The sequence below is a fragment of the Drosophila subpulchrella genome, unplaced genomic scaffold, assembly GCF_014743375.2.
Source record: "Drosophila subpulchrella strain 33 F10 #4 breed RU33 unplaced genomic scaffold, RU_Dsub_v1.1 Primary Assembly Seq354, whole genome shotgun sequence".
NCBI classification, from domain to species: domain Eukaryota; kingdom Metazoa; phylum Arthropoda; class Insecta; order Diptera; family Drosophilidae; genus Drosophila; species Drosophila subpulchrella.
Window position 1 is genome coordinate 11,197,380 of NW_023665577.1, and position 14,156 is coordinate 11,211,535.

Here is a 14,156-nt window from a genome sequence, read left to right on the forward strand (position 1 = left end):
GGCTGCTGTGCGGTGCGGACTGCGAACCGGGATCCCAAGCCGATCCGATCTCATCCGATCCGATCCGGCCCAGGACGTGGCCATAACTCACGTGAGGAGCATCTAACGAGTGCGAGGGATGTGCAAGATGTCCGGACCATGAGTTACTTGCTACTACTTTTTGGTTAGACAAAGAATTACCGATAGTTTGGATTTTATAAAAAATGTATCATTCAAAAAATAATAATATGCGTTTAATTCTATTACCCAAATGTTGAATAATTCATGCGGAAAATATTATATTTCTGTCAAAACTTATGAAGTATTTCTTTGCATACTTTCTGGCGTTCCTGCTTTTAGGGCTGAATTCAAGTGAAATATGCAAGAAATAGTTTATTTTTTAATGGAAAGCACGTTGAAATGTATATTTTAATGTTTAGGAAACAACGATTCTATTCATAATCCACTTCTAAAGAAAGGAATTAAGGTAAAAACTAACATTCTGGTGTTCATGCTTATGCATTGGTCTGGTTTCGATTCAAATATGAAAGATAAAACATTTTTCCAATTTCAAGTTTTTATTTCAATGTTAAGGAATCAAAGGTTCTAGACATAATATAGATTTGAAATGAGTTAAGTCTTAGGTCGAGTCAACCTTCATACCCTGCAAGTATCATATATTAAAATCCAACCGGAAAATAACAAAACAAACAACTGGGGAAAGGTGAAAGTTGGTTCTCGTCAAGGGGAATCCCGTGGTAATCAGTTTGACCCCGCTCCGCATCCCTCCCCAAGATCCCGGCCAGAATCAAAGCCCGCCGCCGTCGAGTTTCCAATATGGCGTCGCTGCCGTTTCCGCATCGCCTTGATGCCGCTGAGATGCAGCGCTGATAGACGCGCTTTAAATGCATAAAATTGCCGACTATAAATAACATTTAATGAAACACATTTTTCGATTCCCGATTCTACACGCATCCGCATCCAATCCCCCCCAATCCCATTTGGGGCTTATTTTCTTATTCCGTTTGTTTCGCTCCTATATGGTATACCATATTGTTTTTGGCAAAGGCAAAGGATTGCGGTCGCTGGGAAGAGAAGGCGGAGCGTTTAGCCTGGCATCTTCTATGCTTCTTGAGTTATTATTGTAATTTGGCTGTGGGCAGTCGAGTGGAACGGTTGCAGTTGCAGTTGCAGTTACTCCGAAAGATCCCGACCGAAAGACATAGGGCCCAAGATGGAACCCCGCCAGCGCTCTGGCATTTTGTGTTCATTTAAATTTTTCACAGTCTATGAAATATAATAAGTTTGCGACATGTGCGCCGCTGTTTTCTCATCCCATAATTAGCCAAACGAACTTTAATTAAAAAAATCGAGATCTCTCCCGTAATGGGGAGTCTATATTTTCGGGATACACCATGGTGGGATGGGGCGGGAATGGGTTACAATGTCTGCAATAGATCACCAGAGTCAGTTCCGTTCGGAACCACCTACGCAGAACCAGGACTGTTGGCCGTTCGAAATGTGTTAGCGGTAAACCAGCCCGCGTCCATTTTATGCGTTTCGTTTCGCGCGCACATCCCAAAATTCAAATGGGCCGTATCGGAATAATGGCAAACCAGCGCAACACAACAGAAAAGGAAAGACTATGTTTTTCTTCTTCTTTCCCTCCGGTGGGTGTTCGAAGTACAGTGCGTAGTGAAAATGTAATACCTACGATATCGATGGAACATTCGATTTAAATGAATTTCTATACTTTAACTTACTTGCCTTTTTGATAGTGGAAATTTGAGTCCTGCTTATAAAGAACTCACACACTTATTTTCCATTATAAAAATAAGCTTATAGATTCACAATCATAATCATAATCAAAATCAGCCATAAATATACACATGTAGCTTCTTATGTGCTTAAATTGAAATCATAAATTGTTTAATTACCAACAGAATAATAGAAAATAGATTTTGAAAAATGAAATTAATAATGTGAAACCCATGAAAACGAAATATATTTTTTAAAATAACAATATTTCAATTCCAATTATTTTGTGACGCACTGCATGAACGCGCCTGTGTGGAAAATGCAAGGGAAAATTCATAAACCAGCGGATGTTTTCTTAATTTTTAATGCTTTAGTTTTATTTAAGTGTTTATGGAGAAATAACTAATGAAAAACGCCATGAATTGCATATTCCGCCGCAGTCGGATATTAATAAACGGGCGGCGTGCATGGGCCTGTGCTTGTGTTAAAGCGCAACATGATTCGCTCGATTTAAAATGCATTTCCATGCCAATGGCAACACGCCGAGTTGCCGCCCTTTGATTTATAAAACAGGCCGTTTCCTTAGCCGATTCCCCAGTCTCGGCCGCATATCCCAGATCTTCGCTCCATGCCGCCGCTGTTTGTTTACTTAATGTCAATGCAATTAAGGGAAAATACTTTTGGGCAAATATCTCATTGCCAGCGACCGTGCATTAAAACAAATAAGCAGTCTCGTTACTTTACAGCCAGTTCTCTTATATTTCCACGCTTTAAATGCTCTTGCGAATGTTCAGTTTACACATCAAATCTTAGCTATTCTAACACAAAACAACAAGCCAGGTTGTGGGTTGGGGTGTTCCATGTTGACTAGGTATCTGGGGGCAAATCTCTGGAAGATGAAGAAGAATTGGTTAGTCATCGTCATTATTAATTTCGTGTTTTTAATAGGATACACAAATCTTAAAGAATAATTTCATGGCAAGGAATTCAATAGTTATACATGTTTAAGATATTTAATTTTATCACTCCTGCAAATGTTGTTCTTTCTTAGGCTTCAGAAAATGGTTCCTTATTATTTCTAAATGAAATAGGTTAACAACTTAGCAAAAATGGGTAGTTAAAACGGGTATAGATATTTTGTTCGGGCTTAATAAAGTCTAATCTTGCTTAGAAGAATGACTCACTATCACTTCGATTACTACAGAAATAGATTTATTAAAATTATGATTTTGCTAGTATATTCAATGTTTAACATTCAATTTTTATAACCGAAGTCAATATAAATTTTTCAAAACTATCATCATAATGCACATTACTATATTGAAATTTAAAACTGTATTATTGGTTTTAGGAATGTTGTTGTACTTAAGTTTTTCTTTTTTAATGGTTGATAAATTACGGAAATCACATGTCTTTATAGCCATACTCTATTCAGAATTTGAAAAATAACAAAGTGTTACGGCTCCATGGAACTTACACAATCAAAACATCGAAATATAAGGCGACTACACTGAATCACGGATCTTGCGCGGGGATAAGTGGCTTAGCTTAGGTATCGGGACTCCGACTCTGACTTTACTCCTTCTTGGGAACACTCAGATCGTAGAAGAGCTTGCCCATGCCGCCGATTCCGACGAGGGCGAGGGCCACGGTGAGACGGTAGAGCACGTTGTCCACGGCGGATCCCTTCAGGAAGACGGGCTTGCCGTCCTTCTTCTGGAAGTGGTCCTGGACCTTGCGGATCTCGAAGTATCCCTTCTCGATCTGCTCCTTGGGCACGGCGGCGGACCGGCGGCCGGCGGTGGTAGCGAAGCTACGGACAACAGCCTGTGGAGGAGTGCGAAATGTGCGGTTAGTTCTGGGGCTCCAGGGAACTTACGTAATTGCATGGAGGTGGTAGGGTCTATGGAGTTATGGAACTCGCATTTCCTTTCCAGAGAAGGGTGATCGTTACTGTAATTTTCCCAATTTACTTACTCTCGACAGGTTCATCATCTTGCTTGGGTTTATTTTTAAGATTTAGCAAAAAGTGAACAGTTTTCTGGGCGAAAAATATCGGTCTCGAATATGACAGCTACAGCTGGAGGAACATCGATATTATATCGATACATCGATGGTCGACATCTCCAGCACTTTTTGGCATTCGCCCGGAAATTATTATTTACTCGAATAAACAGAAATTAAAGCAGCTGCATATCTAATAACTAATTTATTATTCCATAGCTTTAAAAATCGACAGACGTTGCCATGGGCTTCCTAACAGTATTGAAAAAGATGCGCCAGAAGGAGAAGGAAATGCGCATATTACTCCTGTGAGTTCTTCCACATTTTAGAACAAAGCTTAGTGACTCATAATTTTCCTTAGAGGTCTGGATAATGCCGGCAAGACCACGATCCTAAAGCGCTTTAATGGCGAGCCCATTGACACCATCTCGCCCACCCTGGGTTTCAACATAAAAACCTTGGAGCACAATGGGTACACCCTGAATATGTGGGACGTGGGTGGCCAGAGGTCCCTGCGATCCTACTGGCGGAACTACTTCGAATGCACCGATGGTCTGGTCTGGGTGGTGGACAGTGCTGACAGGATGCGCCTGGAATCCTGCGGTCAGGAGCTGCAGATTCTGCTCCAAGAAGAGCGCCTGGGAGGAGCCACCCTCCTGGTTCTGTGCAACAAACAGGATCTTCCCGGTGCCCTCTCATCAAATGAAATAAAGGAGGTAATCACTTTGGACTCATTAGATTTAACAAAATGTATATGTCCTTTATTTTTAAAGATACTTCATCTGGAGGAGATTACCACGCATCATTGGCTGGTGGCCGGAGTTAGCGCGGTGACCGGTGAGAAGCTTCTGAGTTCCATGGACTGGTTGATAGACGACATAGCCAAGCGTATATTCACTTTGGATTAAATAAATCTTATCTTACTCCCTTACTTCTCACACAAGTACATTTTGTATAGTTTCTCCTGCTTCTCGTCGGCAAACTGCGGCTTAAAGTTCACCTTGTGAATGGATTTGAATCCCTCGTCTAGAGCTGGCTCCTGGTACTTTTTCTTCATCATGTTAAATACCATGTCTTTGATCTTGGAGTGCGTAGAGTCTGATAACTCTCGGAAAGCGATGTTGTGCTTCACTTGAGCCACGGGCACATTCATAACCAGACAGCGGCAGGGAATCTTCATTTCGCTAGCCAGCTCCAGGAATTTTTTGCGTGAGGCCGCGTCCACATTGGTGTTGTCCACCACACAAGATTGGCCGGCTTCCAGGAAGCGTTTGCAAGCATTCAGGCAGTTTTGAGTGCTTTTCAAGGTGTCTGCATTGACGCTCTTGTAGCCGCGCGATTTGAAAAATGCCGAACAAAAGTGGCTTTTTCCGGATCCCGGCAGACCGACCATGATGATCATTTCACAGGGGTGGTCCTCAAAGGTCAGGTCGTCGGGGTCAAGCAGAGCCACCTCGCCCTGGACGCTAGTGGGATCGAAGTCCGGCTTGTTCCACTGCTCCACTCGCTTACCCAGGAAATGAACCTCAGGCGTGTAGAAAGACAGCCCAATGTTGGCGGCGAAGAGTCTGTCTGCGAGGGAGTGATCCTTACGCTGCTTAGTGGCCCCCTTTCCCGTCTCCGGTCTTCCAGCTGCATCGCCCACGAAGAAACAGCGATCTTCCAGGATCTCAACACCCCCATTCATTTCAGTTTTCAGGTGCTGCCACATTCCTGTAAGCGGTTTGCGGTAGAATCCATCGCCGATGGCTATGAACACTTGGATTGGAACACCCAGTTTAGCCACAATTTGCTTGACCTTAACCTTGAAGTCATCTAGGCTGATTTTCCCGCGGGCAATGCCTCCTTGGTTGGTGAAGAAACAGATCTTGAATCCGTCCTTGTGGAGACTCTTCAGTTTCTCCGGTACTTCGGGGAATATGATCTGCCAGTCGTCAGTATTTTTGGGAAAAACTAGTCCAGACTTTGTCTTGATGATGGTGCCGTCCATATCGTAGCCGGCTATCTTTTCAGAGGCTGTAACGCCAGCGCTGGTGAATATTACCAGTTTGCCATTGCCAACCGAGTCCCATCTCTCAGATTTCTCGGGAACAGATGATGATAGGGGCGGGGGAGCAGCTTTCTCCGTATCATCCGACGGGGGAGGACTGAAAACCACCTCGAAAGGATGCCGGCCATAGACGATCTCCACCAGATCTCCGTGCTTCAGTTCACATTCCGAGTGCTGCATCACCATCAGACCATTTACGCCGCAGGGATTAACTCCCAGGACCTTGAGCGCAACCACGGCCTTCTTCAAATCAACTTGCAGTTGGATTTGTCGCTTGGAGCACTTGGAGTCCCGGATCCCGGATTCCCGGCTGCGTCCCACGAAGTTCTCGCCAGCGGTAAGGTGGATTGCATGGTGCTCCGGTTCCGTTGGCTTCAGGGTGCAGATCCTCGCGGCCACCTCCTTGCCAGCTTTACCCACGGAACGATTTAGATATTTAGCCATGGACATCTTGTAGTTTTCAATTGAAAAGCATTGTTTTGGGTTTGCCAAATTTATGGAATTTGCGCGTTATAGTGTGACCTTATGGGCATTCAAAAAATGAAGTATGTACTTTGTCATTCCCACAGAACATATCATCACATTCTTTAAAAAAATACAATTTTGAACCTCCAAATTTACTTCCTCAAAGTATTCTTATTTAATATTTGAAAAACCAACATTTAAGATTAATACATTCTTTTTGAGGTATTCTTTAAGAGATCTGGCTAATGTCGGCAAAACCACTATGCTATAAAGATTTTTTATGGAGTACCAATCCTACTCCAAGCGTATGTAAATATAATTATAACTATATGTTCACTTTGGTTTAAGTACTACTCTTTGTTCTTCCTATCTCCTCCAGCAAGTACATTTTGTAAAGCTTTTCCAGCTTTTCGTCGGCGAACTTAGGCTTAAAGTTCACCTTGTGAATGGATTTGAAGCCCTCATCTAGGGTTGGCTCCTGGTAGTCTTCCTGCAACATTTTAATCCTGACCCTGAAGTGTTCAGAGTCTGATAGCTCTCGGAAAGCTAGGTTGTGCGTCACTTGAGCCTCAGGCACATTCATCACAAGACAGCGACATGGAATCTTCATTTCGACAGCCACCTGCAGTAATTTTCGGCGGGATGCCACATCTATATTGGTGCTGTCCACCACACAAGATTGTCCCGCCTTTAGGAACCCTTTTAAAGCAATCCGAGTGCTTCGGGTGTTAGCATTGACAATCTTGTAGCCTCGCTTTTGGAAAAAGGTACCACACAAGTGACTTTTTCCAGAACCAGGCAATCCCACCATAATGACCATTTCACAGGGGTGGTCTTCGAATGTCAGGTCATCAGGATCAAACAAAGCCACCTCAACCTGGACGCTACTGGGGTCGAAGTCCGGCTTGTTCCAGTACTCCACTGGTTCGTTTAGGAAATGAACCTCTGGAGTGTAGAATGCGAGTCCAATGTTCGCCGCGAATAGTCTGTCTGCAAGGGAGTGATCCTCCCGTCGCTTGGTGTTTCCCTTAAGCGTTTTCGGTCTTCCGGCCGCATCGCCCACAAAGAAACAGAGATCTTTCTGAATCCTAACACCTGCATTCATTTTGGTTTTCAGATACTGCCACATTCCTGTCAACGGCTTGCGGTAGAATCCGTCGCCTATGGCTATGAACACTTGGATGGGAACCCCTAGTGCAGTCACGATATGCTGGATCTTCACTTTAAAGTCATCTAGCTCTATTTCCCCGCGAGCTATGCCACGCTGATTGGTGAAGAAACAAATCTTAAACCCATTCCTATGGAGATTTTTCAGTTTCTCCGGCACTTCAGGGAATATAATCTGCCAGTCATAGGTATCTGCGGGGAAATCCCATCCAGATTTCGTTTTTATGATGGTGCCGTCCATATCGTAGCCGGCTATCTTCTCAGAGGCCGTCACCCCGGCGCTGGTGAAGATTGCAAGCTTGCCATTGGCAGCAGAGTCCCATCTATCAGAATATTCTGGAACCGATAATGACGTGTGTGAGGAAGTGCCTTCTTCCTCATCATCCGATGGTGGATGACTAAATACCACCTCGAAAGGATGCCTGCCATCGACTGTCCTCTCCAGATCCTTGCCATCCTTTTCCACGGACCTCTTCAGGTATTTTGCCAGGGACATCTTGTGGGGTTTAATTAAAAACCATTTCCTGTGATTTTTGCGAATTTATGCAAATTGGTGTAAAGTGTTGCGCCTCCTAATTTGGCAATCAGTTCAAGCAGAAAACTGCCATTCTCACAAAACATAATACCGTTGTGAATGGAAGTGGCGGTTTTCAAAAATTTAAATATTAGGGAGTTAAAAAAATAGGAATCAAAGTAGGCTTGTTATACAATGTTAAACTAGACTTTATCATTTGATATCCCTCCATTCAAAGACAGACAAAATTTTGTACAAAATAGTACGCAAACACCAGTCCTAAATGCAGAGAAACTGTTTCTCATTGCGCGTAAGTACCTTTTCCCTAAACAAACAATAATTTAACTTATATTTTGTTTGAATAGCCCTTCCTTCGGGAAGCTGGTGAATTGGGCGTATTTGGAACACCCATCCGTCTATTTCGAAATTCGGCTGCTTTGAAATCTGCCGCTGCAGCTCCCAAGACAGCTCCTGGAAAACTTCCTCCGAAAATGGCCAAGCTGCGTAAGCAGTTCCAGGCGGACAACGATTTGCCGATTTTCCTCAAAGGCGGCAGTATGGACAACATCTTGTACAGGCTAACCTGGGTGCTCAGTTTCCTCGGAATAGCTGGCGATTTGTGGCTGTGGGCTGGCTATATCATTGCCTAAAATGCCAAATAACACTCCATTATATAACTTCATTTAATGTTATGCACACCTAACACTATTGTTTAATTTTTTTGGTTTCTGTACATAATTAAACGGCGAATCAATGGAACATGAGAAATAATTAGAATAATGTGTATTACTTTTTAAGTGGTAATGGGTGGTGTTTAAGCGTTAAATGGAAATTCAAACTATCCCACCCTTTCATAGCCATTCTCATGTCGGCGAGGAACATGCCCAAAATTAGGTTATTTTTTAAACAAAATTCATAGAGCAGCTGGTAATACTACTTGCACAACTTGCAATTTTGTCGGCATTTTCTTTATTGCATTTTTCTCACCTTTAAAAGGTAAGTAAGCACGAAATTATATTTTAACTATGGTTACCCGATGGAACACGATTGTCTGACGGGTTTTTGTTTGTTCTGCGATGACTAACCCGGTAGTTTTTGAAACATCCACATATTTTCGTGTGATCTGAAAGTCCCTCACGTTTTGGGGCTCCATTTTTTAGCCACCGTTTTGTTTTCTATATTCTTTTGGCAAAACCCCGCTTAACTGCCACATCTGCAGATTCGTGGACTGGCCAAAGATAAAAATGCATCCATCATCAAGTTTTCATGTGCTTCTCAAACCGTTTGGCTTATCTTCCAAATTAAAGTAGCCTTTTCACATTTTCCAGTTGAGCGACAAGTAATGTAAAGTCTTCGTTAGGAAAGTTTCGAAAATTCCCAGTAATGTTTTGGCTCAGAGGGCTACAGAGATCCCGGCAGCAACTGAACAGGCTTTGCCAGTATCGTAGTCGTCTAAATTACGGGAGCACTCCCAGAATCCGTTTAGTGCAACCGCCAATCTCCGTCGCCAGAAGTTCGGGAATTTGTAGCTCCCTCGTTCGTTACAGGTACTTCATGGGGCTTATCTTATCACCAGATATCTAATATACCCGGTTATCTTGATGTCTTTCCAGCTGCAGCGCCAATCTTCCTCAACTCGCCGAGATGGCCAGTAAAACCGCCCACTTCGTCCTGCCCAACACGCAGCCCATCGCCGATCTGGACTGCAAGAGTGCCTTCGAGAATCTCACCGAGAAGGAGAAGCTCTATGCCCACCACTTCAGCCAGGCCTCTTGGGATGGCGGACTCATCGCCCTGATCCAGTCCAGTCCAGAGGCGCCGCTTATCTTCTCCCTGCTGCACCGCATCTTCCTGGCCGAGAAAATTCCCGTGCTGAGGGAAAAGGCCCTGACGGCGGGAGTGTCCGAGGATGAGTTTACGGTAAGGAGGATATTGTCCATGTGATCAATTATATTCTTCAAAGCCCTTTCTTATGTTATTAATGCTTTCCCGGTTTTTTCTGTACAATCCTCCAATTCTTCTCTATGAGTTTTTCGAGTTACTTAGACTTTAATTTAAAACGTTGATCAGTTTGGAAACATTTTTCATATACAAATTCCACCTACCTTACCTATGAAGTCATTATATAGTCGTCAGATGAAAGAGATATACCACAATACCCATAAATATAAGTTAAGATATTGGTAACCATTATTTTATGGCTTCTCCCAACTTTATTTTTAGGGCTTCCTGGTCTACGCTTGCGGAGTGTTCGCCAACGCGGGCAACTACAAAGGCATGGGCGACAGCAAGATCGTGCCCAATCTGTCCGAGAAGCAGTTCGAGGCCATCGTGAAGTCTTCCGCTGCCTACGCTGATGAGCCGCGCGTGGGCAAGATCTTCGACAAGGTCAAGGATCTGATCTACGCTCTCGAGTCCCGCAACGAGATCCTGGGCTTTGCCCCCGATGGAGTCACCACCTACTGGTCGGACAACTGCACCAAGGAGGACTCGGAGATCGTCAACTCCTGGCTGACCTCGAAACGCATTGAACCCTACATGTGCCGCACCTTCAAGGTGGTCGAAAATGGTCAAACCATATACGACGTGAAGCTGGGCTCCGTGGCGGAGTCTTCGCAGGACGGTATTACACTTCCTCTGGAAGAGTACAAGGGCAACCAGTTCCGGGTGACCCGCGGCGACTACCAAAAGCTGCTGCAGCGCGTCAACCAGCATCTTCTGGAGGCCCAAAAGTACGCGGCCAACGAAAACGAGTCCAAGATGATCGAGCACTACGTCCGATCCTTTGAGCAGGGCTCGCTGGCCGAGCACAAGAACGGATCGCGTTGGTGGATCAAGGACAAGGGACCGGTCATTGAGACCTACATTGGCTTCATCGAAACGTACAGGGATCCCGCCGGAGGTCGGGCTGAGTTCGAGGGCTTCGTGGCCATGGTGAACAAGGAGAGCTCGGCCAAGTTCTCCGAGCTGGTGAATCGCGCTGAGAAGCTGATTGAGTACCTGCCCTGGACGGAGCCGTACGAGAAGGACTCCTACCTTAAGCCAGACTTCACCTCCCTGGATGTGCTCACTTTCGCGGGCAGCGGAGTGCCAGCGGGCATCAATATCCCGAACTACGATGAAATCCGGCAGGATGAGGGCTTCAAGAACGTCTCGCTGGGCAACGTGCTGGCCAACATTAACCGCAAGGATCCCATTCCCTTCCTCTCCGAGGAGGATCAGACCCTGATGAAGGAGTACAAGGTGAAGGCTTTCGAGGTGCAGGTCGGTCTCCACGAACTTCTCGGTCATGGCAGTGGCAAGCTGTTCCGCATCGACGAGAACGGTGTGTACAACTTCGACAAGGAGAACACCAAGAACCTGGTGACCGGCGAACCCATCGCCAAGTGGTATCTTCCCGGAGAAACCTATGACACAAAGTTCGGCGCCATTGGCTCCTCATACGAGGAATGCCGCGCCGAGGCCGTGGGCTTGTATCTCTCCCTGCAGCGTGATATTCTGGAGATCTTCGGCTTCAAGGACAAGGCAGAGCAGGACAACATTATCTATATCAACTGGCTGAGTCTCATCTGGAACGGCATGGGCGTGGCTCTGGAAATGTTCAACCCGAAGTCCAAGCTCTGGCTGCAGGCCCACTCCCGCGCCCGCTTCGTGATCATGAAGGTCTTGCTGGAGGCAGGCGAGGGCCTCGTCAAGGTCGAGGAAACGGAGGATGGCAAGAACCTTCTGCTGACGGTGGACCGCAGCAAGATCGATACCGTGGGCAGGAAGGCGCTGGGCGATTTCCTGACCAAGTTGCAGGTGTACAAATCGACGGCCGACATTGAGGCGGCCTCCAAGATGTACGAACACTACTCGGAGGTGAACGAGAGCGGCTCGCATCCGTGGGCCAAGTGGCGGGACATCTGCCTGGCGCACAAGAAGCCGCGCATGATCCTCGTCCAGGCCAACACGCTGATCGGCAAGGACAAGAAGGTCCAGCTGAAGACCTACGAGCCAAGCCACGAGGGCTACATCCAGTCGTGGGTGGAGCGCTATCCCACCACCGACATCGACGACCTGCTGGAGACCATCGTGGAGAAGGACAAGAAGTACTTCCCAGCTGCCTTCAACAACTGAGAACATTTCGCATTTAACATTTTCGCCTTTATTTTGAAACCAATATGTTAGCTACGAATTGGAGAAATTTTATAGTGGTCATCTAATGACAAAGATTAAATTTTAATTTAATGTGCTTATTTTTTATTTGAAGGGTCTATACGGGGACATTTTTGAAAGATTCTTAACGTATTTTTCATTTCATATTGTCTGTTGCGAATGGTAAAAAGATCGCTATTGCCATTCACAGAGAACACCTACAAGGACCTGTTTGAAGCTATTTATAATATATTCCCGATTAAGATTATATTTGAGTTTTAATAAATTCACGTTAAAGCTATTAAGTACCCTGGATGCTTTCAAGATATAATATCAAAATGGAGATTGTAAATACACCTTAATGTTTAGTTCTGAAAAGCCAGTCAAAACAATTGTGATGTTTATTTGATTTTATTTCATGTTTTCGTTCGATTTCTTGTATTTCTGTTTGGACCGTCATAAACACCATGGCAACCGCTAGGAATCGTGGTAACCAGAAGGTCTCTGGAATTTTCAACGTCGGCGAACCGCAGTTCAAGGTGCCGCAGTGCGTGCGCATGGAGCACGACTTCTACAGCTCCCGACTGTTCCAGATGATGCAGCACGACCTGGAGAAGGTGAACCGCAGTCTGGAGCTCTCCAAGGAGAACCCCATGACCCGGGATTTCATTGAGAAGGAAGCGATGACGCAGGAAATGAAGGCGATCAAGCACGCGGAGTTTGTGGAGAAGAAACGTCGCCAGCAATTGCGGCGGGATTGCGAGGAGCTGCGGGACTTGGCAGAGCAACTGCGTCTGGCAGCCATCTCAAAGGAGTTGGCCGAGAATCTGGAGGAGAGGAACCGGCAGCGCCAAATGTCCGTGAAAATGGGGGCCCGGGAAATGGCCGAGGAACGCTGTCTTATGGAAGCAAAGGAACGCGAGAAAGAGGCCGCTCTCAAGGAGGAACAGCGCCGTCTGAGAGAGTCCTTGGCGGAACAAATGGAGGAGCACCGTCGTCGTCGTCAGCAGGAGCACGCCCAGGTGATGAACGACCGGGAGCTCAGTCTGCTGCGGCAGAAGCAAATCCAGGAGGAGGACCGCGCCCAGCAGCTGGAGGCGGAGCGAAAAAAGCTGCAGAAGCGGCAGGACATGCTGCAGTCCATCAAGGAGAACCAGGAGCACAGGGAATGGCAGCGGGCCCAAAACAACTACGAGTTGGGCGATCTCGTCAAGAAGCAGACTGAAATTGATCGCAGAAAACGAGAGCTGGAGGAGGAACGCCAGGAAATGCAGCGCAAGAAACAGGAGATCAGCATACGTCTGGGCCAGGAAGTCCTGGAAATAGAGGTGAGTCGTACAACTCTTAGGACTCATTCCCTAATAATCGTCTAAATATCTCTGCAGAACAAGAAACGCCAACGTGACAACCTACTGTTGGATCTACTGGAGGCGGAGTACACGGCCAAGAGTGACGAACGCTTTCGCCAGCAGATGCAGCAGGAGCAGATGTCGCGCCGGCGCACCAGACAGGAGCTAGATCGCTATCGCCAGGAGGTGGAGCTCCGCAAGATGGCCCAATTGCAGCTGAAGCGGGCTGAGATGGCTACGCGGCAGCAGGAGGCTCCGGATATGAGCAACCAGGATACGGAGAAGCAGCTGGAGGATTACCGTAGACGCAGGGACCACGGAGCCACCTTGCTGGCCATGATCGAGGACAACCAGCGGAAGCGGGCGGAGGCCACCGCTGAAAGTGTGCAGTACTTCGACGCAAAGGCCAAAGCTGATGCCGAGCAGCAGGAGCGCATCAAGCAGGAGCGTCTGGCCATGCTGGGCCAGGTCCCCGCCTCCGTGCTCCGGTATCTGCCCAAACATGTTCTCACCTCTACGGATCGCGAGCATTTCTGCCGGGAAGAGCAGCAGGCAATGGGCGGTGGCGATTCCTAGACTTATTTTTAAGGTGGTAATTCAAGACGGTCGGGTTTATTATTAATGCGGACCAAAATATACAATTTCAAAAGGCGCGCCATGCTGCGTACGTGACGTGTCTCATTTAGGCAGCCAGCGTTGCCAGACTGCTTGAAAGGGTTATCGATAAGAGCTC

General features: G+C 46.2%; 7 protein-coding genes across 9 annotated transcripts; 4 read left to right on the plus strand and 3 right to left on the minus strand.

Moving 5' to 3' along the window:
* Nucleotides 1-2,467: 2,467 nt before the first annotated feature.
* On the minus strand, nt 2,468-3,870 carry LOC119560500 (cytochrome c oxidase subunit 7A, mitochondrial). The gene is made up of 3 exons (XM_037873970.1): nt 3,715-3,870; nt 3,215-3,564; nt 2,468-2,626 (listed from the first exon to the last, which is right to left on the minus strand). Exons 1-2 carry the CDS (start codon nt 3,730-3,732, stop codon nt 3,313-3,315), a joined length of 270 nt encoding a protein of 89 aa, XP_037729898.1. The 5' UTR covers nt 3,733-3,870; the 3' UTR covers nt 2,468-2,626; nt 3,215-3,312.
* Nucleotides 3,871-3,872: 2 nt separating this feature from the next.
* On the plus strand, nt 3,873-4,672 carry LOC119560498 (ADP-ribosylation factor-like protein 2). Its single transcript, XM_037873969.1, has 3 exons — nt 3,873-4,049; nt 4,103-4,457; nt 4,515-4,672. The coding sequence occupies exons 1-3, from the start codon at nt 3,985-3,987 to the stop codon at nt 4,647-4,649; spliced, it is 555 nt and encodes a 184-aa protein (XP_037729897.1). The 5' UTR covers nt 3,873-3,984; the 3' UTR covers nt 4,650-4,672.
* LOC119560497 (uncharacterized protein F21D5.5) lies at nt 4,476-6,325 on the minus strand. Its single transcript, XM_037873968.1, has one exon. It carries the CDS (start codon nt 6,239-6,241, stop codon nt 4,670-4,672), a length of 1,572 nt encoding a protein of 523 aa, XP_037729896.1. The 5' UTR covers nt 6,242-6,325; the 3' UTR covers nt 4,476-4,669.
* A 155-nt stretch (nt 6,326-6,480) lies between these two features.
* Nucleotides 6,481-7,997, minus strand: LOC119560092 (uncharacterized protein F21D5.5-like). The gene has a single exon (XM_037873411.1). It carries the CDS (start codon nt 7,917-7,919, stop codon nt 6,600-6,602), a length of 1,320 nt encoding a protein of 439 aa, XP_037729339.1. The 5' UTR covers nt 7,920-7,997; the 3' UTR covers nt 6,481-6,599.
* A 116-nt stretch (nt 7,998-8,113) lies between these two features.
* On the plus strand, nt 8,114-8,711 carry LOC119560656 (cytochrome c oxidase subunit 7A1, mitochondrial). The gene is made up of 2 exons (XM_037874224.1): nt 8,114-8,247; nt 8,303-8,711. Exons 1-2 carry the CDS (start codon nt 8,221-8,223, stop codon nt 8,585-8,587), a joined length of 312 nt encoding a protein of 103 aa, XP_037730152.1. The 5' UTR covers nt 8,114-8,220; the 3' UTR covers nt 8,588-8,711.
* A 93-nt stretch (nt 8,712-8,804) lies between these two features.
* On the plus strand, nt 8,805-12,167 carry LOC119560262 (dipeptidyl peptidase 3). Of its 2 annotated transcripts, XM_037873626.1 has the most exons (4): nt 8,851-8,933; nt 9,266-9,484; nt 9,551-9,857; nt 10,161-12,167. In XM_037873626.1, the coding sequence occupies exons 2-4, from the start codon at nt 9,321-9,323 to the stop codon at nt 12,054-12,056; spliced, it is 2,367 nt and encodes a 788-aa protein (XP_037729554.1). In that variant the 5' UTR covers nt 8,851-8,933; nt 9,266-9,320; the 3' UTR covers nt 12,057-12,167. The 2 variants fall into 2 exon arrangements, with proteins under 2 accessions (XP_037729555.1, XP_037729554.1); XM_037873627.1 differs by lacking the exon at nt 9,266-9,484 and having other exon boundaries at nt 8,805-8,933.
* A 117-nt stretch (nt 12,168-12,284) lies between these two features.
* On the plus strand, nt 12,285-14,070 carry LOC119560263 (trichohyalin). Of its 2 annotated transcripts, XM_037873630.1 has the most exons (3): nt 12,285-12,421; nt 12,556-13,402; nt 13,460-14,069. In XM_037873630.1, exons 2-3 carry the CDS (start codon nt 12,632-12,634, stop codon nt 13,997-13,999), a joined length of 1,311 nt encoding a protein of 436 aa, XP_037729558.1. In that variant the 5' UTR covers nt 12,285-12,421; nt 12,556-12,631; the 3' UTR covers nt 14,000-14,069. The 2 variants fall into 2 exon arrangements, with proteins under 2 accessions (XP_037729558.1, XP_037729557.1); XM_037873629.1 differs by lacking the exon at nt 12,285-12,421 and having other exon boundaries at nt 12,430-13,402; nt 13,460-14,070.
* The last annotated feature ends 86 nt before the right edge of the window (nt 14,071-14,156 follow it).

Excerpts from the sequence above, each read along its gene's own strand:
- LOC119560498 (XM_037873969.1), top strand. The coding sequence starts at position 3,985 with ATGGGCTTCCTAACAGTATTGAAAAAGATGCGCCAGAAGGAGAAGGAA. Across the intron at positions 4,050-4,102 it reads GAAATGCGCATATTACTCCT|AGGTCTGGATAATGCCGGCA; the intron begins GTGAGTTCTTCC and ends AATTTTCCTTAG. Across the intron at positions 4,458-4,514 it reads CATCAAATGAAATAAAGGAG|ATACTTCATCTGGAGGAGAT; the intron begins GTAATCACTTTG and ends TTATTTTTAAAG.
- LOC119560497 (XM_037873968.1), bottom strand. The coding sequence starts at position 6,241 with ATGTCCATGGCTAAATATCTAAATCGTTCCGTGGGTAAAGCTGGCAAG.
- LOC119560092 (XM_037873411.1), bottom strand. The coding sequence starts at position 7,919 with ATGTCCCTGGCAAAATACCTGAAGAGGTCCGTGGAAAAGGATGGCAAG.
- LOC119560656 (XM_037874224.1), top strand. The coding sequence starts at position 8,221 with ATGCAGAGAAACTGTTTCTCATTGCGC. Across the intron at positions 8,248-8,302 it reads GAAACTGTTTCTCATTGCGC|CCCTTCCTTCGGGAAGCTGG; the intron begins GTAAGTACCTTT and ends TTGTTTGAATAG.
- LOC119560262 (XM_037873626.1), top strand. The coding sequence starts at position 9,321 with ATGTTTTGGCTCAGAGGGCTACAGAGATCCCGGCAGCAACTGAACAGG. Across the intron at positions 9,485-9,550 it reads AGCTCCCTCGTTCGTTACAG|CTGCAGCGCCAATCTTCCTC; the intron begins GTACTTCATGGG and ends ATGTCTTTCCAG. Across the intron at positions 9,858-10,160 it reads TGTCCGAGGATGAGTTTACG|GGCTTCCTGGTCTACGCTTG; the intron begins GTAAGGAGGATA and ends CTTTATTTTTAG.
- LOC119560263 (XM_037873629.1), top strand. The coding sequence starts at position 12,542 with ATGGCAACCGCTAGGAATCGTGGTAACCAGAAGGTCTCTGGAATTTTC. Across the intron at positions 13,403-13,459 it reads AGGAAGTCCTGGAAATAGAG|AACAAGAAACGCCAACGTGA; the intron begins GTGAGTCGTACA and ends ATATCTCTGCAG.